Source organism: Dromaius novaehollandiae, chromosome 5 (genome assembly GCF_036370855.1).
Source record: "Dromaius novaehollandiae isolate bDroNov1 chromosome 5, bDroNov1.hap1, whole genome shotgun sequence".
Classification (NCBI taxonomy): Eukaryota; Metazoa; Chordata; class Aves; order Casuariiformes; family Dromaiidae; genus Dromaius; species Dromaius novaehollandiae.
The window spans coordinates 34,473,574-34,499,106 of NC_088102.1; the positions used below are offsets into that span (position 1 = coordinate 34,473,574).

A 25,533-nucleotide genomic window follows, 5' to 3' on the forward strand; every position below is an offset into this window, starting at 1 on the left:
ACCCAAAACTTTCATATTCTTAATGTCAGAAAATGGGAAGCTTATCAAGTTTGGTAACAGTTGGTAACAGTTTTTAGAGGAAGGAACACCGTATAAATAAATAAATAAATAAAATGCACACCAAAAAACAAATAAAAAAATAAATCCACCTAGTGAGATGTGTTGTAAAGAAAAGCTTGAGCTAACTCTGTATTCAGAATCATGGTCTATCACACTAGAAATCAAAGCTCAGCAAGTAAAGCAAAATAATATATATTTTTTAAAAAAGCTTTCTATTAGAAGAGGTTTTTGACCCATGGATTCGTCTAACTAATCTGCCTAAAAGCTTTTGTGCAGGTGTCCTATTACAAAGATTAAATAGATACTTAAGCAAATCCTTCAAAAACAGATGATATTGCAATTGTCCCTGATGCACAAGGAAATAAAATCCAAAGATTATTAGTAAGTATAATACTAGACATAAAAGAGTTAACACTAACTGCTATACATAACCAAGAAAATAAAATACAAAAGTAGATATTAATCTAGTATAAGACTGTTCAGCAAACTAAGTCAAATTAAAAGTGATGAGGCCTACTGCTCCTAAATTTAACTGAGAGACCACCTACTTCACAGCAAACACTCCAGCTCTGTATTTATGAAACAATTTCTTCCTAACATATTTTTTTAAAGGAGGCTGCTAACGGCTTGTTTTGCACAAAAGTACTGGACTGAAACCATCACGGCAAAGGAAGAAATACTTTGCAACTTATGGCAAAGGAAGAAATACTTTGCAACTTATGATGGGATTTTGAAACTCAAACTGAATTCTACTTTAAGTGAAACCCACATAAATTTCAATTTAGGCAACCCCTAATTGACAAAATTGAACATTTTTGTTTGTTTCTTTTATTTTCTGTGTGATGTTACCTTATCTCCTCTTGCATAATAGTGAAACAAAAAGGCATTTTAGGAAAAAGACTGCAAAAAATGTACACATATTTCATTTCTAACATTTACAATATTGAATTGGTAAAACCATTAAAATTTCTTGTGATTGGGAGAAAGATGCTGATTCAACAAAATACTCAGCAAAACTCCCACTTATACGTCTATGCATTTCTATCCATAGCCGAATAAGTATTTCTTTATTGCTTTTTTTTCAAAGACTTGTAGATATTCCAGGTCAGAAAGGGACCATTCTATAATCTAACCTAATCAACTGAAATAGTACAGGCCACAAAACCTCATTTGGTAATTTCTTAATCAAGTCCAATAACTAAAGTTCATATTGTACAGCATTTCTATTCTGTTTAATGTGATAGCTGAGCTCTTAATGATGCTACCTGCCTATTTAAATACAGTAGTTTTAAGACACCAAATTCCCAACATGGAAACTTTCTACTCCACTTAGTTCATTCAGGAAATCTTCAGGAAACTCCCTAGGTAATGTCCTCTATCAAATTCAGGCATATTCATCAAAACCATGGGTAACTAAAACAAAAATTCTAGTCTCATCAATCTCCAAGAAGGACTGTTTTCTAAGAGGGTAGCTTACTATGGCAGTGAATTCAGAGCTCAGGAAAGGATTTATCTTCATCTCCTTCCTTCACTGACTGGTTTCATGCCACAGAAGCAAACTGCTCTCCTCAGAGATGGACTGACCTGGCAATGCCAGGCTCCCTCTGGCTCCCAGAGCAAGGGCACCCTGAGCTCTACTGGTACAGCAATGGCAAGCCTGGCCGGAGGTAACATCCTCAGACTCCCTGGGAACCATTGGCACTGCTCCTTTCATGACAGGAGAGGACAGAGTACTCTGACTCTTCCAGGAAGGAATCCTCCCTTCTCTTTGATTACTCTACCAGCAGACAGGTTCTTAGGTTATTCTACTCTTCATGCCTAATCCACTTCAAGTCTAATAATAAACGCATACTCTCTATCACAGCTGGGGTTATGCAACCAGAGATGCAATCAGGTTATATAATGGCAAAACAGTCTGTGTTTAGTAAGTGACTGAAAACTGAGTTGTGATGTAAACACTGAAGAATATAAAGCTGCAAGGAGAATTTTGAAGCGTGCAACTCGGCACTGTACTTACAGCACCATCTCCGCCAGGCTATTTCAACTGCTTCTAATCAACATTACCTTTAAACGCTTCCTTAAAATGCAGGGCAGAAAAGATGAGACAATATAGTAACTTTATGAATAAGCAATGTCATTTTGTTTTATACCAGGCACAAGAACATGGAATAAAGTCAACAGGCAGAAGAAGGTAGAATTATTATTATTACTATTTAGTAAGAGTAACACAGTAGCACTTAGAGGCTGGGATTTTCCAACAGAACAGTTTTTCATTAAAAACGCAAATCCATTAAAGCTGAAATGTTTTATGAGAACATATTGGTTTTGGCAGGTTTCCAGATAACACAGAAGGAGTTTTCTTCGTGACTTCCTGTCAGTTCACCTAACAAGCCACAATGAAGTCTGGGTTTACACGGTCCACAGCTCTGAATATAACTTCCCCACGTGAATTCTGATTTTAGAAATGGACTTTCCCTACTTGCTTGGCCCCAGCCTGACAACATGGCCTTGCCCTGTCCAATCTGCAGATGCCAACCTAAGGAATCTGGCTCACTCCACCGTAAGGCAGGGTTGAAGCCTTTCAGTGACTCAGAATGGTCCCATTTAATTTTGGCCAGAAGGGCCTTAGGAACGAGCATGACAGCAGAACACTCCTGCCTGCACGTGAACTGTGCTGCAATAGATAGATGAAAGCTACTGCAAGCCAGATATCCCTGGACTTTCGATGGTAGGATATCTAGTTTCAGTAAGCAGCAGAAAATGCCCAAAGCTGCTCTCTCAGAAGAGTGAGCTGTTCGAATTTTGGAAGACAGACAGACAAGTTTCAACTTTTCTGATTTGTTTGTTTCACAGGAAATTTCAGTATCTAATTTTCCTCCAGATTCTCACCATAAACCTCTGGAAATGTTTTCCGTACAAAATGGAAATTCTGCCTTTCAGTCAGGTGACTGCAAGACAGCTTCAAGATAAGGCCACCATGAGGTACATACTATAAAAATGTATACAAAGATTCACAAACTTCATTAAGATTTTGCATTCAAAATAGTCAATGAACTCAATATTTTTCCATGAACGTTCTAGGCAAATCTGGTCCAATTTTCCTATTTTACACAGGTATAATGATTCTGAAACTAAATATGATAGTCTTTCTTTATATCAAGAATAAGAAAAGTAAGAATCAGGCCCTAAAACATCAGATTCACATGACGTCTAACTCACTTTAAATTCAGACAAAGCTGAAAGTGGCAAGCCTTCAGGAAATGCCAACATATGCAAGCAACACTGCCCCAACGTTGGCTGACAAGCATGCACCTTAGGGGACAATTAGAAGTTTATTTCTTTAAGGCAGAGAGAATTTGGGAAGAAGAAAGAAAGGGAGGCTTGAGGGTCTGCCTTGAGGAAGAAAAGGAAAAGAAAGTTATTTAGAAGGACATTGGAAGAAAGAGAAAGGAGAAGGCAAATGAGAAAACGCCAAAGAAATGGCAAAAGATAAAAACAGAAAATATCAGCCCAGAAAAAAGCAAAAAGGAAAAGAGAAATAAATAGCAAAGTAAAAGGTTCAGAGTATTTTTGTAATAGAACAATGATTAAAAAATTACAGAAAAATCACCTTCCTCTAAAGCTTAGCATGAAAATTTTGTTAGAAAAAAGAAAATGACTAAACTGCAAAATCTCTTCATTTTATCATAAGATCTGCAATAACTTACTTAATTTATCAGTTGTCATAAATCTGAAATCTACCTTCAATCCTGTGAAGTTCCTACATCCCATATTGTCAACAGAACTGTAGCCTCAGGTTCTTTCAGAATGGCAGCCATTATATCCCCTTAGCATTTGCAAGTAAAGCTGATTACAGTCAAGAAGAAAATTACTTCCTATTGCTTCCCATTGGGTGAAAGTGAGGTTTGCTTCTCTGAGGAAGAAGACATGCCCTTAGTCATCATGAGAGTGCCAAAAAGTGTAAAAGAACACCAAGGTATGGCGACTGAGAGAGCAAGGTTGGCAGGGATTAGCAATGTTTTAGAAAACAGGACAAGTATACTGCCTGCTGGGGTGAGCCTGAGATTAAAGGCAAGTTAAGATATTAAATGAGATTAAATGTTTAAGACTGGAGAGAGAAAGTAAAGAGACTAATTTTAACGTAAAAGTCGGAGGCAAACCTGAAGAACAAATAATATCAGGAAAAGCCATAGGCCAGAAAACATTGTGAAGAAAATCAGAAACACTGTCAGAGAGATAACCGTCAACTGAATTATCCTGAACCTATTGTAACATAATCTGTTCCAAAAGGCAAAGAAGAAAGGGTGATGTTGAAGTAAATTGTTGAGCAAGGAAGACGGAAAGATTAGGGTATACCTTGTCCCCTGTTCCCTCAAATTGCAGCATCTTTCAAAGCATGCTTTTTGTTCCTCTCCACAAATCTTTATGACTGAATTCCAGCATTTCTCCTACCTGTTCCACTCCTAGCACCAACCTACCATAAGTAAAACATTTTTTCAGGGGCGGGCGGGGGAATGGATGGAATGTTAAGATAACTTACACATTTGATTCTGTTCCTCTCTTGATATAATGCAAAATATTAAGTTTAGACTTAGAATACAATTTGTTGAAAGAAAGTATTCCTCTATATGATGCTTTAATATGATATTGATAGCAAATACATAGTAAGATAAAACAGCCTAAGTGAGGTATCAATTTACTCTCTCTGCTTAAAGGCCAGTAACATTTTCCTTTTCCCATCCAGGTTCCACACCTTTAAAAACCTTTATCAAAGCTAGATAAACTTTTTTTAGTTTTCTGGTATTGCCTGTAGGTAACTGCGTCACAGAGAACAGATTTCTTCCATGTGTTCCTTCACCATCCCTCTTTACTCACTCCTAAACAGAAGACATTGTTATAGTATTTTCCAAGATTAAGAACAAAGTGACTCTTTAAACTCGGAAGATAATATTGGTTAAATCTGAATTTCCCTAACTCGGTTCATAGCCTAAAAAATCCAGACATCTCAAAGATGCTTTATTGTTGAAAGGTGTAAGTATGAATTTTAGATACCAGCCTCTGAATCGTGTGCCTCCTCTCTAATCAAGGTGCTGCAATTATTTGCTGTTTTTCACACAGGAACTCAAGTTTCAGAGGACTGAGGCATCTTAACAATGCAAATATGTACTTAGAATCCTGTGGCCCTGGTCTAACTGACTGTGGACAGTAGTTATAATATGATAAGAGGGACAGAAAAATAGCTTTTTATTAAGAGCATAAGTATTTTGTGCACCAAGGAATCTACCAGACAAGTTGTTAACAAGATGCATTCATCCTATTTTGATAAATGCATTTCCTATGTTTTAAATGCACATACTGACAAGAACGTAACATCCTCTGCATTGATGCACATCAAAACACACCAATGAGTCAAAAAGAGGAGTGGGTTCTATACTTCCCTGAAGTAAGAAGTTAAGCATTAGAGATGACCCTTGCCTAATACAGGCCCATCTGCATAATTAAATGAAAACTGTTACTCTAATTAAGCATGGGCAGAGTATCTCCTGCACATGGAGGAAAAACAAAAGGTTTGGGGTAAAAACTGAATCTGGATGAAAACTGAATCTGGATGGATCCTCTGTGAGTCATATGTTCAAAGCGGAGACTAGCTGTGAAAGCTAACATCTTCCACCTGAAAGGAATCAAGACAACAACCTACAAACCTAATGATGAAATTTAAGAAATGCTTATCTAAGTGAAGCTCTAATTTCAAAGTTTTAAATAGGCTCTCTCTCTCAAAAAACAACAAAACACCCTGCCACCATCAGAAACCTGCAAGTCAGTTGAATGACAGAATGGGTGGGCAGTGGGGAAGAGAAACCTTTCTTACTCTTTTCTGTGTAATCTTAGCATAAGTCACTTATAGCACAATTACAACCTGTTTGTAAAATGCTGAAGAAATGACATGTAAACTGTGCTTTTTCTTAGTATATCACAAATAAATGCTCAAACAGAGATTGCTAAGGGGAGCAGGGAAAAACTTCAGGCAGACTTCAGAGATGATGGAAAGGAAACTTCCCAGGAATCATAAGGAGTTGAACAACACTTGCTGCAAACCAACATGCCAGAGCTCTGACTAAAACCAAGCCTGGAAGCAAGGATCCTCCAGCTTCTGAATTTTTTATAGATTCAAATGTTGATGAAATTTTTGCCATGATACATTGCTTTGATCAACATACAGGAAGTCTGACACCTTTCAAAATTGCCTGTATTCAAATCAAAGCAAAAAAAATGACATACAAAAACTATAACACATGCATTTCTGTGGACTGGACATAGCATTCCTGGAAGACTTTTTATGTCTTTGTACATTTTTCTTCATATTCAAGGAAATTTTCTTTGAAGTAGGTTAACTATAGACATAGAAAATGAAAAGATAATACAGCAGGCTACTCTATTAGACTGCTAACGCTGTGGCAATGGCCAAGGAAAAACTAGTTCCTATTCTGTAAAGCACTGTAACCACATCTTGTAACTTGACTAACCCTTTCTTTAGTTTTTATATCCCAGGAATACACTGGCAGACAAAATTTTGACAGCCGAGTAAAATAATTATTGAAAGCACAAGTACTTCTAGGCTGGAATGACACTGATACAACCGTATTAGGAGACGCTGATAACAACACAGTACTCAGAGTACCGATAAACGCATGGCGCAATAACTATAAGGTAAAAGAAAGAAAGAAAAAAAAAGAACAAATCAACCAAACAAAAATTCCCACTGAACCCCACCAGTCAACTCTTGAATAAAAAAATCTAGCCCATTAAACCTGCCTCCTACTTATGAAATAGCAGCAGACTGTCAACTAAACTTGGTAGTCCTGTATTTCAAATGGCTGAACTTTCTGCTGTAAAGGAGCCTCTAGATTCCAGACTTGCTCATATGCCTGACCCAAAGGAATGTGTGTGTGTTTGTGTGTTAAATCTTTTTAATCTTCACTTCAGAAAACATTAAAGACACATTATTAATGCTACAGAATCAAGAAATCAAAAAGTAAGGAACATCTGACACCCATGCAAGCTTTATTTAGTCTCCTTGTAGTGGACATCATGATATAATCTTCAATAATACGATCACAATTTACTTTTTCATCTTATTCAAAGGACAAAAATAATATAAAGGAGAGAATGAACTGTTCATTTGCCATTTGCAAATTCAGAACTGCCTGAATTTGCAACTAATACAATTAATTTAACATTATACATTCACGTAACTTTCCAGATAAATCATCTTTTAAAAGGTGTCAGTATTCACCATATCAAATGGAATTGGATGCTCTGGCAATGACAGCATAGGTCATCAAACTCTCAAAGAGATTTTAATAGGCACAGTGAGAGAGGAGAATTTTTCTTCAATTGATGAAAATTTCAAACAACTATTCTCTTCTCCTGATGCAGCTGTATGTGATAGTATCACTGAAATTCAAAAAAAATCTTTTCAAATGTTTATTACATAAATGATTTAGTTAACAGTAGCATCTTTCCATTTTGAGAAAAAAAGTACTTAATGTCAAAATATTAAAACCATCTCATAACTAATAGCACAGATTTAGTATTAAAAAGAAGATCTAAGTCTCAGGGTAAATCTTCCTTTGAAAGCATTTATTGATCTTTCCTTTGCAGCAGCATTCACCATTTCTGTAAAGCAATACTATTGAGAATGGTGATGTAAGCAATGAATAAGTCACAATGACAAGTGGGTAATAAATAATGACTGACAGACTTTCCCTAAGAACACAGTACTGGTCTCCGAAGGGTAAGGTTAATGCTAAAGGTGTCAAAAGGGGGTTATTGTAACACACACACAAAAAAAATTACAATGACTGGAAATCTGTACAAGTCTAAAGAAAATTAAGAGGAATGTGAAGGAAAAAAATAATTATTTTACTTAACAAATCAAAATGCAGCAGAATGGAACATGAATACATGGATGGGAAAAACTAATAGTAAGCCAAGCAATTATAAAACAACAGTTATCTAGCTCTGTAAAATCACAAACATCAAGCTCTGCAAAATATTATGTATCTATACACATAAACACACACATTTTCTGTGCTGGTACATGGGCTGGACAACATGGAAGCTAAAGAAAGCCAAGAAGACAAAGCTATGTCAGATAATTTAATGCATCTACTTCGAAGACAGATTGTGTAATACATGATGACTAACTGAAAGAGAATGGTATCACTGTTTTAGTTACCAAAAATAAATGACAAAAAAGGCCAGACAGCATCAAATACAATATGCAGTACTACTGCTATCTTACGAATGACTCATCAAGTCATTGATTAAGCAGCACAACAGAAAGAAGTTGTCTGTGGATAACACAGAAGACAGGAAAACAAAACACCTAAGGAATGCAGAACAATCAGTTCCACAAGAAAATGCTTTGAAAGAAAAAAAAAAGTGTTTATTTGTTTTCTGTCCCTCACACCCTGTATCTACGGACACTTTACAGTTGTTTTGAGAATATTACATACTCCTCCTATAGTTTTAAATACAGCCATGCCATAAAGTGACTAAAACCTAATGCTATTTTTTGTCTTAAAAATGTTATGCGATCAAAAATACTCTCTCATTTGATCAGCTTCCACAGAAAGAAAGAATGTAATAATAAATAGCCCACTAGAGTTATATATAAAAAAAATACTTATAAATGTCTCTGGTGAAAAAAGTCACCATTTCTTTTTGTAATGTCAAATGACACTCCATTTTAGATTGCAATATTTATTTTTCTTCCTATAGCTAATATTTACTGCTAACTGGGAAAAAACAGTGCTTCGCATGTATATGTAAGATACAAAAGATTTTCCCAACACTCAATCTCCAAAAAAATTTTTTTTTTTTTTTATAAAGCAGTACTGCAAATTAAAATTAAGATGATCTTCAGTCTTGCCCTTACACGCATCAGCTCAGATGTCATGAAAGGATATTTGAAAATGTTTCAGTGGTCATTATTAAGCAAGTTATTTGAAAAGAAGTGTCCAGTAGTCTATAAACTAAAAATGTACTCTAAATATATTCTTTTTGATTAAATATTTTAGATGGAAATCACATAATCCAATCAAATGAAAATAAGTGTGATATTTTGGGGGGAGGTAATAGTTGTAGTGTGGGGTAAAATTATCATTGACATTTTAATTAAAAAAAAGAAATATATGCAGAATAAACAGGACATTTCCTATAACTGTCTGCAGTGGCTGCTCTGTCACTGCTTTGCATGGTCTTGGTAAATTATGCAGGCTCTCAGTAGACAGAACAGCCATAATTCATTGTCTCCAATAATGTAATCTACATTTATCACTATTTTAATTAAGTTGAATCTTAATTTGCTAGTTTCATTGCAAGAAAATACACCTTATTCATTTTTTCCAAATAGAAAGCATCTTATCTGTCTCAAAGGTTGCACTTCAAAATTAAACCCTTCTCTTATTGCCAACCAGACTGCACTTTTAATAAAGCACCCATATTTGTTTTCTTCATTAAAATATTCTCTTTGAATTTAGATTTCATTTTATAAGCAAGATTACCACTAATCTGAATGACAGATTTGTCTAAAAAGAGTAAACATTGATGATTTCCATTGAAAATATCTAAAACAGGTATTTACTGATTACAAATGAAATCCAGATCACCTGTTTTCTCTAATATCCATTTTCTTCCTTTTCTTTATTTGGTAAGCTTTCAAGGACACTTTAAAAATTAGAATAATACATGATACTCATGATAGGACTACATCGAAGAAAAAATATACTTGTATTAGCCCAGCCCAGCCCCCCTGTTCTTTAAGAAGAGGAAACAAATTAAAGACAGCTCAACAAGCTTGCAAGGTATTATGAAGCTAACAGTGCACAAAAAAAGCTCATTAACAACATGAAACAAACAAACAAAAAAATCAATATTTAAGATTAGCAATAATTATGCAATCAATGCAAGAATTAAGCATGATTCACAGTTAAGTTTCAGTTAAGTTTGAAATGAAGTAAAGTGACTTTGACCAAATTTAACCTTTTCTGTGGGTAGAATAATACTTGCTTTACTCAAAAAGCACAGTTCACCTTTTTAACTTCTGTAATCTTTATCTGTTAATGAAGGTATTTGCTAGATTACCCAGTATACACTATGTGTGATAATACTTCTTCCAGCATTTCAGTATACACGCTCCCATTTGTTGGTAAAAAGCGAAGACCTCATATGACTAAAGACTACAGATTATCCATAAACTAAGTAGGCAAAAATCAAAGCTTCTACACACCACTCTCTCAAAACATCTCACCTCTGATCAGAAGGGTCTATTTTAATTTAGTCTTCATTTACTACCAGATCTCAAATATTGCCAAGAATGGTTTGTGATGCAGAACACTACTTATAACAACATTCTTATCACTTGTTATGCAGAAAAAATGGTCTTCAGAAGTAGAAAGCTGGTGCATTTATCCACCTACTCTTCCAAAAGTACTAAGGGATGTGGGCAGTCATGTGTTTAACACAAATCATTAGAGATACAGGAATGTTTTGAATTGCCATCAATGGTTACATCATTAACGATAATTTACTGCAATGACTTATGATTTTCAATTCATAGAAGTGCATTAAGAGTGTGTTCTACACTTACATTAACACTCCCCATCATAAAATAAAGCCATTTAACTTTTCACAGAGTGACTTTTATGATGCTGTTATAGAAAGAACTAATTGTAGTTAAAACATTTATTTTTCTAAGGTCATGCTTTTTTATTGTAGCTTGTAATATTTAAGTGGCGAGGTGTGTGTGTGTGTGTGTGTGTGTGTGTGTGAGCGAGAGAGAGAGCGCGCGAGCGAGAGCAAGCGCGTACTCATGTGCATGTATGAGAATGCAGGGAGCACGTGTTCAATACCAAAACTCTCCAACAAGTACTGCACAAAATGCAGAATAAAAAGTGATTTGCATATTAAGCTATAATGAGGTAAAAAAAGAAATCTAAATTGTAAATGACTTTAGAGACAAATCAATTCTAATGAACAACAATTACTTCAGTCACTGTGTGAATTAAAACAACGTCATTAATAAAGCTTAGGTGTTCTGTTGGCGAGCATATTTGAAGTCCCTGGCAGATCATGGAAGGCCTAGTTAAGGAGAAGCAGCAACTACAAAGGAAGTAAGTTTACAATCATTTTATTTTGAGGCTCCACTTCAAACAAAAAAATTCAGGAAAGCCTATATGACTCAAAATTCTATACAGTTTTAATGGCTGTCCTGAATGCCTTATAAAATTTTGGATTTTCACTGACAATGACAAGAGATAGCTTATAAACCTAGAAGAAGACTCAGAATAGTCTCTTTTGTTCCCTTTCTTGAATGTAAAGCAGTCAGTGAAAATCAAAATGTTTCCTTAAGAAAAAAGGCTTTTTTTGAGCTAAAAATGAATCTAAACATCCTGTTCTTTACCTGAATGCTGAAACCCAGCAGCATGTAGTAACCATTTACAGAGAAACTACAGAGGGCACTGTTGTACCAGTTTTCAAGTGTTACAGTTGTGACAGGGCCCAAGAAGAGAACACTATCAGAAAAAGAAAAAAAAAAAACCCAGAGGTAGGAGAGCATGTAAATGCACTAAACCTAATACAATAATAAGGCAAAAAGGCAAAATGACTGAAGCTGTTTTTCTGAAGGAAAATGGACTGAAAAAAAAAAGTTCACATAGCAGACTGTCAGGCTGATAGGAATACTGCAGTGCACATATTTGGCATTTTCCTTTGTAGTACTTTCCATGGAAAAGGTAACTAATCGTAGCACCTTCTTATCCTTTACAAACAGCAACCTATTACTGGAATCCTAGTCATAATCAATATGAAAATGAGTGTTGACTGTTATGCAATTCTTCCATAGACAGAATTTATCAACAAAAAGAATCTCTTTATACTGTACAGTTCTGCTTAAAAGGCCCATTCTATTTTATTCCTTTTTGTAATGCCAGCTACAAATCAATCATTTCTATTTTGAAAATGGTAATGCTGGTGAAATACATACCACATGAAATCCTAGTCTTTCCAGAAGAATTATCTTCAAACATACTGATCAGAAACAGTAAGTGTACAGCTGAAAATAATTTAAGTGTGCGATGCTCTGTATAACTATGATCTTTATACCAAACGGGGGGGATACTAAATAAGTCAACTTTTATAAATAAGTAATTGTGTAAGTATCCAAAATTATTTCTATACAAAGAATGAGCTTAGAAAATAAAAATGTTTATGAAGACAAATTTGGTAAATGTTTTACTGTTCAACTATATGAAAGCTCTCCTGTCCTTGATTGCGTTTTATTAGAACTAACCCCAATTACATTTCATTAAACACTAATAAATTTTAAAACCTATATTACTGCTGCCTAATGAGAAGCGTAAACAATATAAGCCAGCCAGTTGTCTCAGCACAAAATAAGATTATTCATTTTTCTTATTTTTCATTTTTCATCCTCAAAAAGCATGCTGAGGCTGCCAAGCAGGAAACCAAAATACTGAAATAAGATATGATAGTACCGTCCATTTAAATAGAACTGTAAAGGAGAAAGTTATTGCTCATTTTTAAACATCCTGGTGGTGAGGACCACTAGCAGCATGTTTTACAGCAATATAACAAAGATCATAGGACTTTTATGAACATTAACTCCAATTCACATCTGAGGAGGAAAGAATACATGGAAAGTATTATCAGATTAAGATAGGCAATAATACATGCCAACAGAGAAGAAGCTCAAGCAAACAGACAAGGATGTGTCATTGCAAAACATGTACCAGAAAACTGTTTTAAGCTACGTCTATGAATGAACAAAAATCAAACAAGCAAACAAAAACCCCAACAATACGTGCTGCCTGCGGATATTCACTCGCATCCACATGCATAAAAACTGTGATAGTAACTGTAGAGGAACTGTCTCTCTAAGCGTCCAAAGACAGAGGTACCACATAAAAAGAAATTGTCACACAAAATGAAAAACCCATTTTTAAAATGAATTGCACAAGCCAATGACAAAAATATATTTACCACACCAGATCCCAGTTCCTTCACAGACACTAAGACCTGGGACTCCTTCTAAATGATTCAAGTAATTATTTCAAGCTACTTGTTATTTAAAAAATAAAACAAAATAAAAAGCTAAACTGTGTGTCAGAAATGGGTTTCATCCAGTTTTTGCCATCTTCAGCTGCTAAGGCCCTGTATGTGCAGTGTTAAGTGGGGAAAATCCACTGAATCTGAAATTATTGCATATTCTGTCTTTAGCCTGATTCTATTTTTAAATTAAAATTATTTTAAAATTGATGAACATACTCCTAGTCTAATAATCTATTTATTCCTTGCTTTTTATTAGTATTGTTTCTGATTAAGAGTACAGTTTTTTCTGAATAATTTTTCACCTATTTTATTGTTTCTACGTATTAAAAGGTTATTGCTATTATTATTTTATACTCCTTTCAAAGTTTCTATGATTGTAGACAGGTAGTATGCATGTAAACAAAACTAGTAGGTCTCACAGTATTAATAAAAGAAGTGTATATTAACCCGTTGAGAACATACACTATGACATTAGACTAAAAAGTTTTTAAATTAAGGGATAAGTCCTTTCTATGTAAAATTTACTGAATTTTAACTCAGAAATGTCACAGCCCATTCTCACTGATCCACAACAGGATCCGAATGGCGTTGTTTCTGAGGCTGCTAAGTCTAGCCATGTCACTTAAAAAAATTCAAAATCAAGAAAAAAAAGTGTTGATAACGTTTACAAAATTGACTTAAACATTTTAATGTATTTTTCCATTTAACTACAATAATGAGTGCCAAAATGTTAATAGATAAGTCTCTAAATATTCAAGATATTTAACAAGATATTTGAGGTTACTTTCTCCCCATGCAATAAAGCATATTAAAACCAATTTTACCTAAGTAATTTATTCAAAGCTTGATTGCGAGCAATAGCTTCTAGAAGAAATACAGCATTGTTGATTCATATACAAGCATTTCACTTAACTACATTGGATAATAGCAGTGCTCCTTTAGAAGTATAAAAGCAAAGTGACTAGAAGTCATTACTGTTAATTAACATTCACTTTACTTTGATAGGGATGAACCTCTTCCTACTGAGCAAAGCAAGGCTTTTATCTGAAAGCCTGCCAAACCTGGGCAAGGTAGGCACTAAAATAAAGTGTCACTAACCAGTAAGTAGAATTAGAAAAACAACAATAAAAACCCCCAAACCTTAGGACAGATCATCATCCAATTACTGAGATTCCGTTTTTTAAACAGGAAAAGGTTTGAAGGGAATGAGTAAAACTGGAAACTCATACTTCACATTCTGCAATCTCACTGATAAAAGGAGGAAATGTGTGTTTATCAAACTTGCTGTGAGTGCACAGTTCATTTGGCGTCCTGTAAACAATGCCTGGCTGCCCATTTCCAAATGCATGTGAGAATCTTGCAACCCAGAACATCATATTCAGCAGGCAAGGTCACACTAGAGATGCCCCGGAAATGGGAAATTAGGAAAACCTGGCAATCAGAGGTTTTAAGGCTGACCAAAACAAGCCCCAGGGCTTGCTTACCGTCTCTCACCATTAGCCTGACTGTCTCTGCTTATTCAGTATTAACACAACAAAAATGAGAGTGAATGAAAACAATTCCACACACCTAACAGGGAGAAATACAGTGATTTTGTTGTTTACATAAAGCTCAACATTTCTCACGGTAAGAAGCTACCTCTGAGATGTTGCTCAAGATCCCATTCTGGAAGGAAAAGTGACCCCTCATGAACAGTTCAGATGAGAAGTGGAGAATAACAGGCATCCTGTTGATTAGTACATTTCCTTGTTCCCATCTCATTTTAAAATTCAAACCAAAAAACAAACTCCATCTTGTGAACGGAACAAGATACATAACAATACTTTTTAACTGACTAAAGTGCAACCAGCTATGTGATTATTTCTTGCCCCTTATTAATTTGACATCTCACTCACTGCTGATGACAATGGTCATCCTCTAGCTTGGCCAGGAAAAGCTATGGGGCTCCACTCCAGAATTAACTAAATGAAAAAAAAATCACAGGTCAGTAAAAAACAAAAAGTGGTTCAATATGATGAGTAAAAAGGGACAATTTGACCAAAATCTAGTCACACTAAGATGTAGAGGAACTTAGTGTTTACTACATGAAAAAAAAAATCAAATATTTTGTCTCAAAAAAAAAAAAAAATCTTACTTTACAAAGAAGCACAGTTATTTATTTCTTGTCAGCCTAGGTAATCATTTCATGAGTTCCAAAACAGATACAACATTCAAGCTTAACAGCAAAAAGAAATATTGTAAGAGATAAAAGCTCACCTAATCAACATGACTAGCAGAAGGACCAAAAAGTAACTTCCACTTTTGTGTCTATCACTCTTCCCCCAGCCTAGGCACTGAAGAGTTGTGGGGTGTTCATTCACTACTGATGATACAATTCTACTTGCTGTATATACATTCTGTGTTTCAATCGCTGAACTATATAAAGTTTATCTATCAAAATATCAAACGCATAATTCTCTTGATTGTAATAAACTTAAAATGTGGAAAAAAAAATCTAGAGAGGGGTGATTATTTGAGAAATTCAGCATAACAAAAAATACTTCTTGCTGTAATCTCAGTCATTTTCAAGAAGTATCACTCAGAGGAATTAGCCTACAGATCCACAAATAATTTGAATGTTTATCGGGAAAATGGCATATTTCCTACAACCAAAAAGTGGGAAACGATGACTACGGTGGAGAACTGTTCTACAGGTGTCTGAACCCTCTCAGTCCTACCAGTAAGAGCGGAAGAAGGTACCTACCTGTCTGAACTTTTATAAACTGCAAAATTAATCTGCTGAACAGCATGCTGAAGTCGTCAGATTAAGGATTCTTAAAGTATTGTTTTTTACAAAATTATAACTGATTATCTTCTTCCAATATATGGCTCCAATAACTGAATACTCTATTACACTTTATATCTATTCATTAATGTCCGAGTAAAGACAATGAAGGTTATCTCCCTCTTAGTGCTCACAATCCACATTAATCGGAGCAGTGTGCTTGTTCTGAAAAAAAATACAATGCGTTGTAAGATACTACTTTATTTTGAAGGCCAAAGTCACAGTGAAATTCACAAGTAGAACTGATGCTTTAAAATAGCAAGGTCTTTCCTAGCTGATTCAGAGATTAAATTAAACTCTAAAATACTTTTAAAAATATGTGACTAGAAGAAAATGTGACTTAGTCAAACACATGCTAAGTAATAGTTTAGGCCTATAATGAAGTTGTTTAACACAATCCTAACATCTGTGTTCTACGAAAAGGTTCACAATTAACCACATTTTTTCTTGTATAAATATGTTACTGCATATAGAATGGGAAAGAAGGCAATTCCTTAAATCCAACAAGAGCAGTGGATAAGTCTACAAAAATGTAACCATTGGAACAACTTCACAATTAACATAAAATAAGTCAATCATACTCTGAATAAAAGCTAACCTTCGGAGAGTTTAAAAGTAACAAATCAGCAACACTATTTCAAAAGGCCAGCTTTAATGTGAAGGTTACTACTATGCCAATGCCATAGACAAACAGTCACAGAAAGGACTGAATTTGAGAACTCATTTTACCCGTTATCTATAACAGCTAAATTTTGAAGAAGGAAAAGAGAAAGACTGCTTCCTTAGCATGAAGGAATACTATTAGGAATAATGTGGAACTGAAAGCTTTATCTTCTGCGAGAGAATTAACTCCTACACTAAGACTGCAGATTAACCCTGTATTTCATCCATTCACCTCAAGCCTTGGCACTGATTACTGAAGAACTCCAAATCTTAGGGAGTTTCATGGAATAATGATAGGACCTAGAGTTCCCTCTTTTCCACATAATCCTGCATGGACTGATACAATCCTATCAGTGTATCAACATGTGAAATAACATCAAAAATCACACAGCTATCGCAATGTTAACTGTAATATGGACAGGAATATTTCCTGTCTTCAGTAAATATCATTATGGTTTTATTCCAAAATCATGATCCTGTCCTTCAAAAATAATTATTAACTAAAGGAGTCACACTATATTAATAAGCTCTTTGCTGCTGTAACTAAAAGGCATGTTACCTATTCCCAACGACTGACTTTTTGAGTTATAAGATCACTGCTCCAGGATGCTCCAGGACATTATTTTTTGAAAAGAATTACAGCTCCTTTTCCTCCCAGGATACTGATAAAATGAAATAGCCTTTGCATGTGGCACTATTATTATTAAAATATTTCATATATCCAATACACCCAACAGCAATACTTATTTTTTCAGCTGATGATCAATGATATCACAATTAATCCTTCAGTTCTGAGATCCAATATGTTATTTTCTTTCAAGCATACTATTCTGTATTTTTGTAAGTTTGCAGGTTCTGACTCCACAAGTGCGTCTCAAAAAGAACTCTAACCAAAACTAACGTTAAAACTGAAAATGACCTGAAAATGATCTTTCATGCTTTATAAATAAGGATAGACATAGGAAAATTTATTACAAACAAATTAGAAATAGAATCGATATACTTTTTCTGACATACTTAATTTAAAAAATGTTTACTGAAAATTTTGTTATAGAAAAACATGAACAACTAGCTCAAAGAAAAAAACCTCTTGTCCCAGCAGTAGAACCTTACCAAATAACAGCCAAGCCCTCACGCACCAGAGGAGACAAAGCAAGAAACTTGGAAGAGGACAGAACTGTCAACTGAAACCCAGACCTGAAGGACAATATTTTGCAGGGGTTTGTACAGTCTGGAAGCTTTTTTTTAGGGCAGTGGGTATAGTTGCTAAGCCATAGATCCATAGCATTCTGAAAACAACTCAACATTCAACTTCTCGAGCGCCACTTCAGTATGTGCTTGCATTAAATACCAATATATATTTGGACATGATTGTAATTACCTAAAGAAGAAAGCAGTTAAACACACCTATGAAGGGCAGTATGTTGCAGGAAAGTTTCATAATAGCCCCTCCATGGTCCATTCTTTCCAATTACTAAGGTGTAAGAACCACAGTTTTCCTACACATTTTTCTGATTTCAAAGACAGAGTGAGGATAAAACCCTGAAGGGTAATTCAGGTAACTAAGGAAGTCTAGTGCTTATATGCTTTGCTGGAGAAAGCCCGAATCATGCAAACAGACAAACATGGACAGAGATTTAGTAACATGGGTAGTAGATTAAATTTCTTAGATTTCAGGACATAAATGTCATCCATTAAGTAGAAATACTGTTATCAGGTACGAATTGTATGGACACATTCAGATATCATATAAGTATTCTGATGCATTTTCCAACACATATTCAACATAGACAATCCAGAATAGGACAACAGGCAACTAAAAGTAAATATAATTTACTTCAGCATATCACTTATCTGGGTTTGTGAAAATAAAATTATCAGTTTCACATCCATCTGCAGTCAATATCACTTTCTGAGTCCTGTGAACTAGAATGAGACTGTTGTCCTGGGTTTCTCAGCACTACAGTGGCATATTTAACTTTTAAAAAATCTTGTTCTCATAAAATTGTTTTTAAAAGTGTCAAATACTTTTTGAACTCATACTAGTTTTTCAAATGTGGTTTGCTTCATTATTAAATAACTACTTGTAATACAAATATTCTTTACAAACTGAAAGTAAGACACACTATGTGGTTTTCATCTAGATACACCTTTCCTGTATTCTTAGGCCCAAAATATTAGATAGAAAAAATGATATTTTGACCATTGCTTTGAAATTATGTCAACACAAGGCTGCATTTTTACAAGCCTTTTGCAGATTTCTTCCCCCCGCTTCAACAGACAGCGAATTGAGCTCTCTGTTTAAAACTATTAGCGTCATCTGAAAAAAATAAGAATCTCTAAAGAAAAATGACCAGTGATTAAGACTTACATAGTAAAGCTATAAAAATGCAGCTATAGATAAATGTGGAAAAAAAAAATCAGAAAGCTTTCAAAGTTGTTTACACGTAAGTTTAATTTCTTTCTTAAAACTAATAAGTGATCAACACGAAGAGTTACAGATCCTGTAGATTACTTCTTTCTCATATAATTACTCAATTATTCCTCAGAATATGCAAGACTTCTTCTGAAACTTTTGTACCAGAATTTCATGAACAGGCTTGACTGTAAAGGCAAGGTTATACAGTGTCTAACATATACAAGGCAACATATTAATAACATTTATGTCTTTAAAATATACTATACTGGAATTAATATTTTTATACAAGAAAGAAGTAGTTATTCAGTCCCAGACAACTCGATAACGTCTCTTTCAGCTACAGCTATAATTATCATGTACGAACTTTCAAAGCAGAAGTTGTCAAGATTCAACATTAGCATTAATTTATGTCAAAGCATCCATTTCTCCAAAGACAGCAAGGATCGAAAGGGAAATTTCATCTTAATTGCCACTAATCTGCCCATTTTTAATTAAATTGATCAGTAATTTATTATCTTTCCCAGTGTCAGATAGCCGTTACCATGCAGCTTTAACAGACGATATATACCAGTCCTTCTAATTTCTAATATTATCATGGTTCAAAAAAATCATTTAAAAGTGCTGCACCATATTTCTTTCAACCTGTCCTGCATGATACGCATATTCCATTTTAAAACTTTGTGAAGCACTTTAGATTGTTAACATAGCCTATATGCACTATTTTTCCATTTAGTAGTCTCATATTCCAACGCAAGTGCTGGATCTCAAATCTACTTTAGATGAGCATGATTTCCCTGTCAAAACTATTTAGAAAATGTAATGCCTGACTTCAGCGTGGTTCAGGAAACATCTTGCACTCAAACCACATTCCTAGTCTTATCTGCAAAATTATTTCTTAATACTGAACAAAGTATAAGCCTGGAGCTTTCAAGTTTATGAATCTCATTTCTGATTTCCGGGGGGGAAAAATGGAGTGGGAGAAAAGGGGACTAGCAAATGCTCAATATCTAAATTGAAGACCAGAAATATCTTTAGCTGAAGTTTCACAAAGTAGTCTACCAATTTTATAAATAAAATTAAACATGTATTTACTTTTTTAATAACTGTAACAATTAATATGATCTTCTGAATATTATATTGTTTTAGTACTGTGCACTGGAATCATCAACACAAATAACTAGAAGACACAGGACAAAAGAGAAGACATAACATTTTTACTTAAACTTCATCTAAAACCTGTGGAGTCAATTGGAATCTTTCTATTCATTTCTCCTGAGAAGTAATTCAGATTCCATTGAAATCAAGTACCACACGAAGTTTTTGGAAAACAGCAAAGAGTAAATCTCAAGCGTTTTAGGAAATATGCTCATTATCTCTCAAAATGATTTTATAGCTAAAAAAATTGGTTTAAGTTATTGATATTACACGATACATTAGAATTTAGTTACAGGGCTACCAGAATCAAAACCATAACTGTAAAATATTTTGTAATACTTTGTGAACGATCTGCAACATACAAACCAATAACTGAAAACTTGCTTTATGTAGCATAAGCGCACACAAATACAAATGTATAGACATTACTTTCCATACATTGATAAATGCATAAAACCCAAAATATCTCACATTCAAATACCCAAGGATACATTATTTGAAATATGAAACTGTATATTCCATTTTGGTTATAGATAATTTTTACAATTATGTTTTTTGTATTATCTGCCAAGCACCTATTAGAAGTGTATTTATTGAATAGCAACAAGGTTTTGGTTTAAACTGAGGATTAGTCAGTGATTAGTCCGATTTAAAATGGGGGAAAAAGAAAAAAAATAAATTAAATTATGTTATATATTTACACTGTAAGGAAGAACAAAGGAACAGAAACTACATGCATAATAGCAGAAGAATCCAAAATTTTTTTCACAGCTTTTCATAAATATACAAGTGGATTATTTACTTAAATGCATAGATTAGTGTAACGTACTGAAGCAACATAATTGTCTCCAAGTATTTCATTCTTCCATTCAACATACCTTAACAAGTTTCAAAAGGTGGTAAAGGTCTTCAACCTCATCTTCCTCACATGTGGTGTACACTCGTCCAGTATTAACACTGGTACCTTTTATGAAACAACGATAGAGTGGCAAATCCATTGCATCAGCATATAGGTCAATGGCATGGTGTCCTACTGTCTGATACATATAGCTGTCCAGTTCATCAGTGTGCCCTGCCACAATTAAGAAATAAGCATGTTATTAAGTACATCATTTCAACAGTTATAGAAAATCGTAACTTTTCAGAGCACTGAGAAAAAAACTAAATGTTAGTATTTTTTGATTCATAGTTGTTTGGTGACACCATCTCTATGAACATGGAATTAAAAAAAAAAAAAAAAAGAAAAAGTAGATCTTTTCCCCCAGCAGACTTACGGACAAGATGATGCATGTCATGAACCTGCTGCCTACTTTGAAATTGTTGCGTCTAACTCTTCTTTACTATTCCTCCCTGCTTCATCCAAAAATCGTGTAAGGGTCCAATCCTGCTCCTAATTATACAGTAATTCAGAGAAAGGCACAGCTCAGAAGCACAAACCCAACTACATTTCAACATATTCAGTGCAAGAAACCAGGAACACACTGCAACACTGAGAATAAGCAGTAGGTTGACAAAATTTCCCCAAATGTTACTGTTAAAACAGTTATCATGGTCATCAAGAGTGAAGAGCAGATTACTGTACCTTAAGTAGAATAAAAGTAGATTGCTACAATGCTTTGACTGCTACAAAAATAAAAGATCTGTTATAATATTCAGTCCCTTTCGACTCCACTCGCTTTAAAAATTAACCTCAGAATGTAACCAACTACTTGCTGCTGTTTCTTTAATCAAGAGACAATCTCAAACTCTCTGATACACAGTTAACATTAAAAAATTATCTGAATGATTTTATAACAGATCAATAAAGCAATACACCATTACTGCTGAAGTTTCCACCTCATTTGTTAAAAACTAACACAATTCACTATCTTAATGCTGACTTGTAATGCTGGAACTCTTAATTTAGACCCAGACACATAAAGCATCTCTGCTTTATGTCCATACAGCACATTTTGGAGATAGGAAGGTCTATAACTTGATCGAGATAACTAATTTGTGATGTAACCATTATGTCACATCATATTTGATGCAATACAGTAGAACAGAGATATGTGTTTGCTCAAAATGGGCTCAGGGACCCATAATCACAACTAACCAACCTGGGCAAGAAGAGTTGATTTAAAATAAACCTCGGTATTTTTCAATGTACATAAAATATGACAAGGTCCCTTTAAATTGATATTCAGTTCAGAATACACAGTTGCTTTATTAATTGAGACTATCCAGGCAATGGTGGTACAAGATAAAATAAAATGAATGGAATAGAATCCATCATGGCCTGAAGCACCTCAATTAACTTTCCACAAATTTTCCAACTACACACTTAAAGGGATCATTTTATGATTTTAATGACAATATTCTATAATCCTGATGTGGATAAATTAGTTTAAAGACAAACATATCTCAACAAGATTAGAGATCATTTTGTCCTAGCTACCAAGGCAATAAAACGTTCCTGCCCACTCCCTAGTATTTGCCAGTCCTGTCCATGACTCATCTGTGATGTAAGCTCACCTTTCCCTTCACAACTTCTGCACATCTCCCTACTGTGCAGTTACCAGATATCACACCTTATGATAATGTACACCAAGCAATTAACATATGTTAACATACTTTAACACTGGAAATTCTCCCCTACCAACTAGGAAACAACTCACTCTTTTTTCAAACCTCACTTCAAGTTTACTTCATCCACTTTACACTCTAGCCCAGCACAGAAGTAATCTCAATCTCAATCTCTCTCAATCTCTCTCTCTCCTCCCCACCAATGACTGAGACGTGCCTGAGAATCACCCATTATCTCATGCAGAAACAAGTCTACATGCAGCTTGTGAGGAACCGATCAGAAAATTGTTCCATGTTAAAACTAACTAAGCAGGGTTCGGAAAAGCAGAGCACCAAAGCCAATTCTAACCCAGATCAGTACCCCAATCCAGTTCACAAACACGGGGCTAGAATAATGGAGGAGGATGCATGGGGATAAGAATGAACAGGCAGCAGCAGAACTGCTTATTTTTGGCAGCCAGACTGGTTAATCCCAGTTTAAAGTGTTTCTAGAAAAACAGTGTGTTTTGTTAGACGATATCCGGTATCACATTTTATTATTCGTGCTACTGAACTCACACATTCCCTGCTTATACTACCAGAAACATTCATGTTCTCCTTTTTTCAAATTGTGCAAGCCTTTCTTTTACCAGTCTTCATCCTCTCGTGTTTTTTTCCCTGTTAAGTAAAAATACATTTACTAAGTCTCCATATAATTTTCTTTCTTTTACCTCCTAAAAGACGATTTTCAGACTGTCCTTCAATATGCAAAACTAAATACAAACACATAAAAGAACTTCTTTCAGATACAGCTGTGCCTCCATTGCTTCTTATTTCAAAAAAATCTCCTGTGAGAAATGAGGCTTTCATACCTGTGCTTTCAGCAGGTCTTAAATTGGCTAGAGCAACAATCTGATGCCCAGCAGCAACACACTGCATCATATTATAACAGCTGTCCTTCCCACCACTGTAAGGAAAAGAAAATAGGGACAGTTAAGCTAAAGCACTGCCAAAAGTTTTAGCCTCTTATGACTTTTACCTAATTACTTAAAATTTAATATCAGAGCTGGTTATAAAGCTTTCAAATAAAAAAAAAAAGTTGCAAAAAATTAACTGTGGCGAAAGGATAGGACTTCACCATATCAAAGCTTAAACAGAAAGTATCATTAAAATGGTTAGTTTTGAGGTATAGTATCTAAATGCAGTATCCATAAAATGTGCATCTATTTTTAATCTGTATTTTATTTCTAATCTGAGAGCTTCCATGAAGAGCAGTCACTTATACAGGAAGCCCTTCAGAACAAGGGCTGTCTTTTACTCCAGAGATGAATAATTTTTTATCCATTACTAGACAACTTGGGTAAAAAGTGCTCCAAAGAGTTACCAGCATTAGCAATCTTTTTAAATGAAAATTCTCATGTTAGGGATTATACTTGACAGGATATTCTGTCTGAAGTTTCAACATTTAAAATGTACTTCCTATTCTCAAAAGCTTTAATTACACAGGGAGTAGGTTCAGCTGGCTCTGCAAGAAATATATGGTTTTATATTGTATATATCTGCAGATAAAAATAATTATTGCTTTTTAAAAAAAAAAAACTAGAAAAACAAACAGAATAATATTCTTTAAGGTCTAGAGATGACACCATAACAGAGAGAAAAACATTAATTGTGACATTCACTCAAGACCTACTGGAATCTTTTTTCACCATCAATAAGGAAAGAATCCCATTCTCCCTTTATAACTGAAATATATATCTTGTCATGGATTTTAATCCCTATCAAAAGAAATGTTACAGTTCAACAATAAAACCAAGACTGATCTAGAGTGCACACCACTTACAAAACCCATGTTCAAATTCACAGCCTTCATTCCACCCAACAGCAGACGAGATTCTGTGCAGCTTCTCTAAAAGCCAAAGCACCAAAATCACAGTCTAAGGCAGGGACTAGAACACTCAGATCTAGATCAGCTCTATACAACTACTTCTTGTCTTATTACAGTCACAGAAGGAAGGACAGGAGAACAGACAGCCCTTGCTACAACAGACCATCGGTTTCTTTGAGGCCACATTATTACTAATAAATTTCTTCAGCATTTCCAGTGCAAAGTTCCCACTGTTATCTAACCCTCTGACTGGCCCTTCTGTGCAAGAGCTCAAAAGTGTGTTACAGGAATATAATCATACAGCTATTTCCCTCAATTTCTGCTTTTATCCTTGCTAAACTTCTGTATGCTAACCTTAATTTGCTCTGCAACTCAAAACTAAGGAGAAATATTACAAATAACATGGCATCCTTCCACACTTAACAGATTTTCATAAAGCAATTTTTATAGCACTGAAACATAAACTATAAATATGTTAATAAATAGATTTCTAATCTGAGATTCCATCTATACCGGACATTTTTCTTACACATACCTACAACTTTCTTCTAACCCGTACACAGACAATATAATATAAAATCATATGTTCACTAATACTGAATACTGTGCTTGATACTGGTCACGTAGCTACCATCCACTTCGTACTGTGAAATATCAGGCTTAACAAAATCATAACGAGACAAAGGCTCTTTTTGTTCTGAATGAACTCATTCTAAAAAAATAAGAGCTTCCCAGTAGTTCTGATTTTGCCTCCAAGCACAACTTAAGAAAAATCATCATATGATAATAGATATTTGCCTATGCTATTTATAGCATGTCAATGTTAACATTTTAAAAAATAATCAG

General features: G+C 34.6%; 1 protein-coding gene across 10 annotated transcripts in view; it reads right to left on the reverse strand.

Annotated features, from left to right (window-relative positions):
- The window catches only part of DPH6 (diphthamine biosynthesis 6), a 219,802-nt gene that overhangs the window by 191,576 nt on the left and 2,693 nt on the right, over positions 1-25,533 (reverse strand). For 9 of the 10 annotated variants that reach the window (XM_064512419.1, XM_064512410.1, XM_064512415.1 and 6 more), the window contains exons 2-3: positions 23,672-23,766; positions 21,134-21,327 (exon numbers count right to left, since the gene is read on the reverse strand). In XM_064512419.1, coding sequence (XP_064368489.1) covers positions 21,134-21,327; positions 23,672-23,766 — 289 coding nt within the window. The remainder of the gene's footprint in view (positions 1-21,133; positions 21,328-23,671; positions 23,767-25,533) is intronic. The other variant, XM_064512413.1, reaches the window with a different exon arrangement.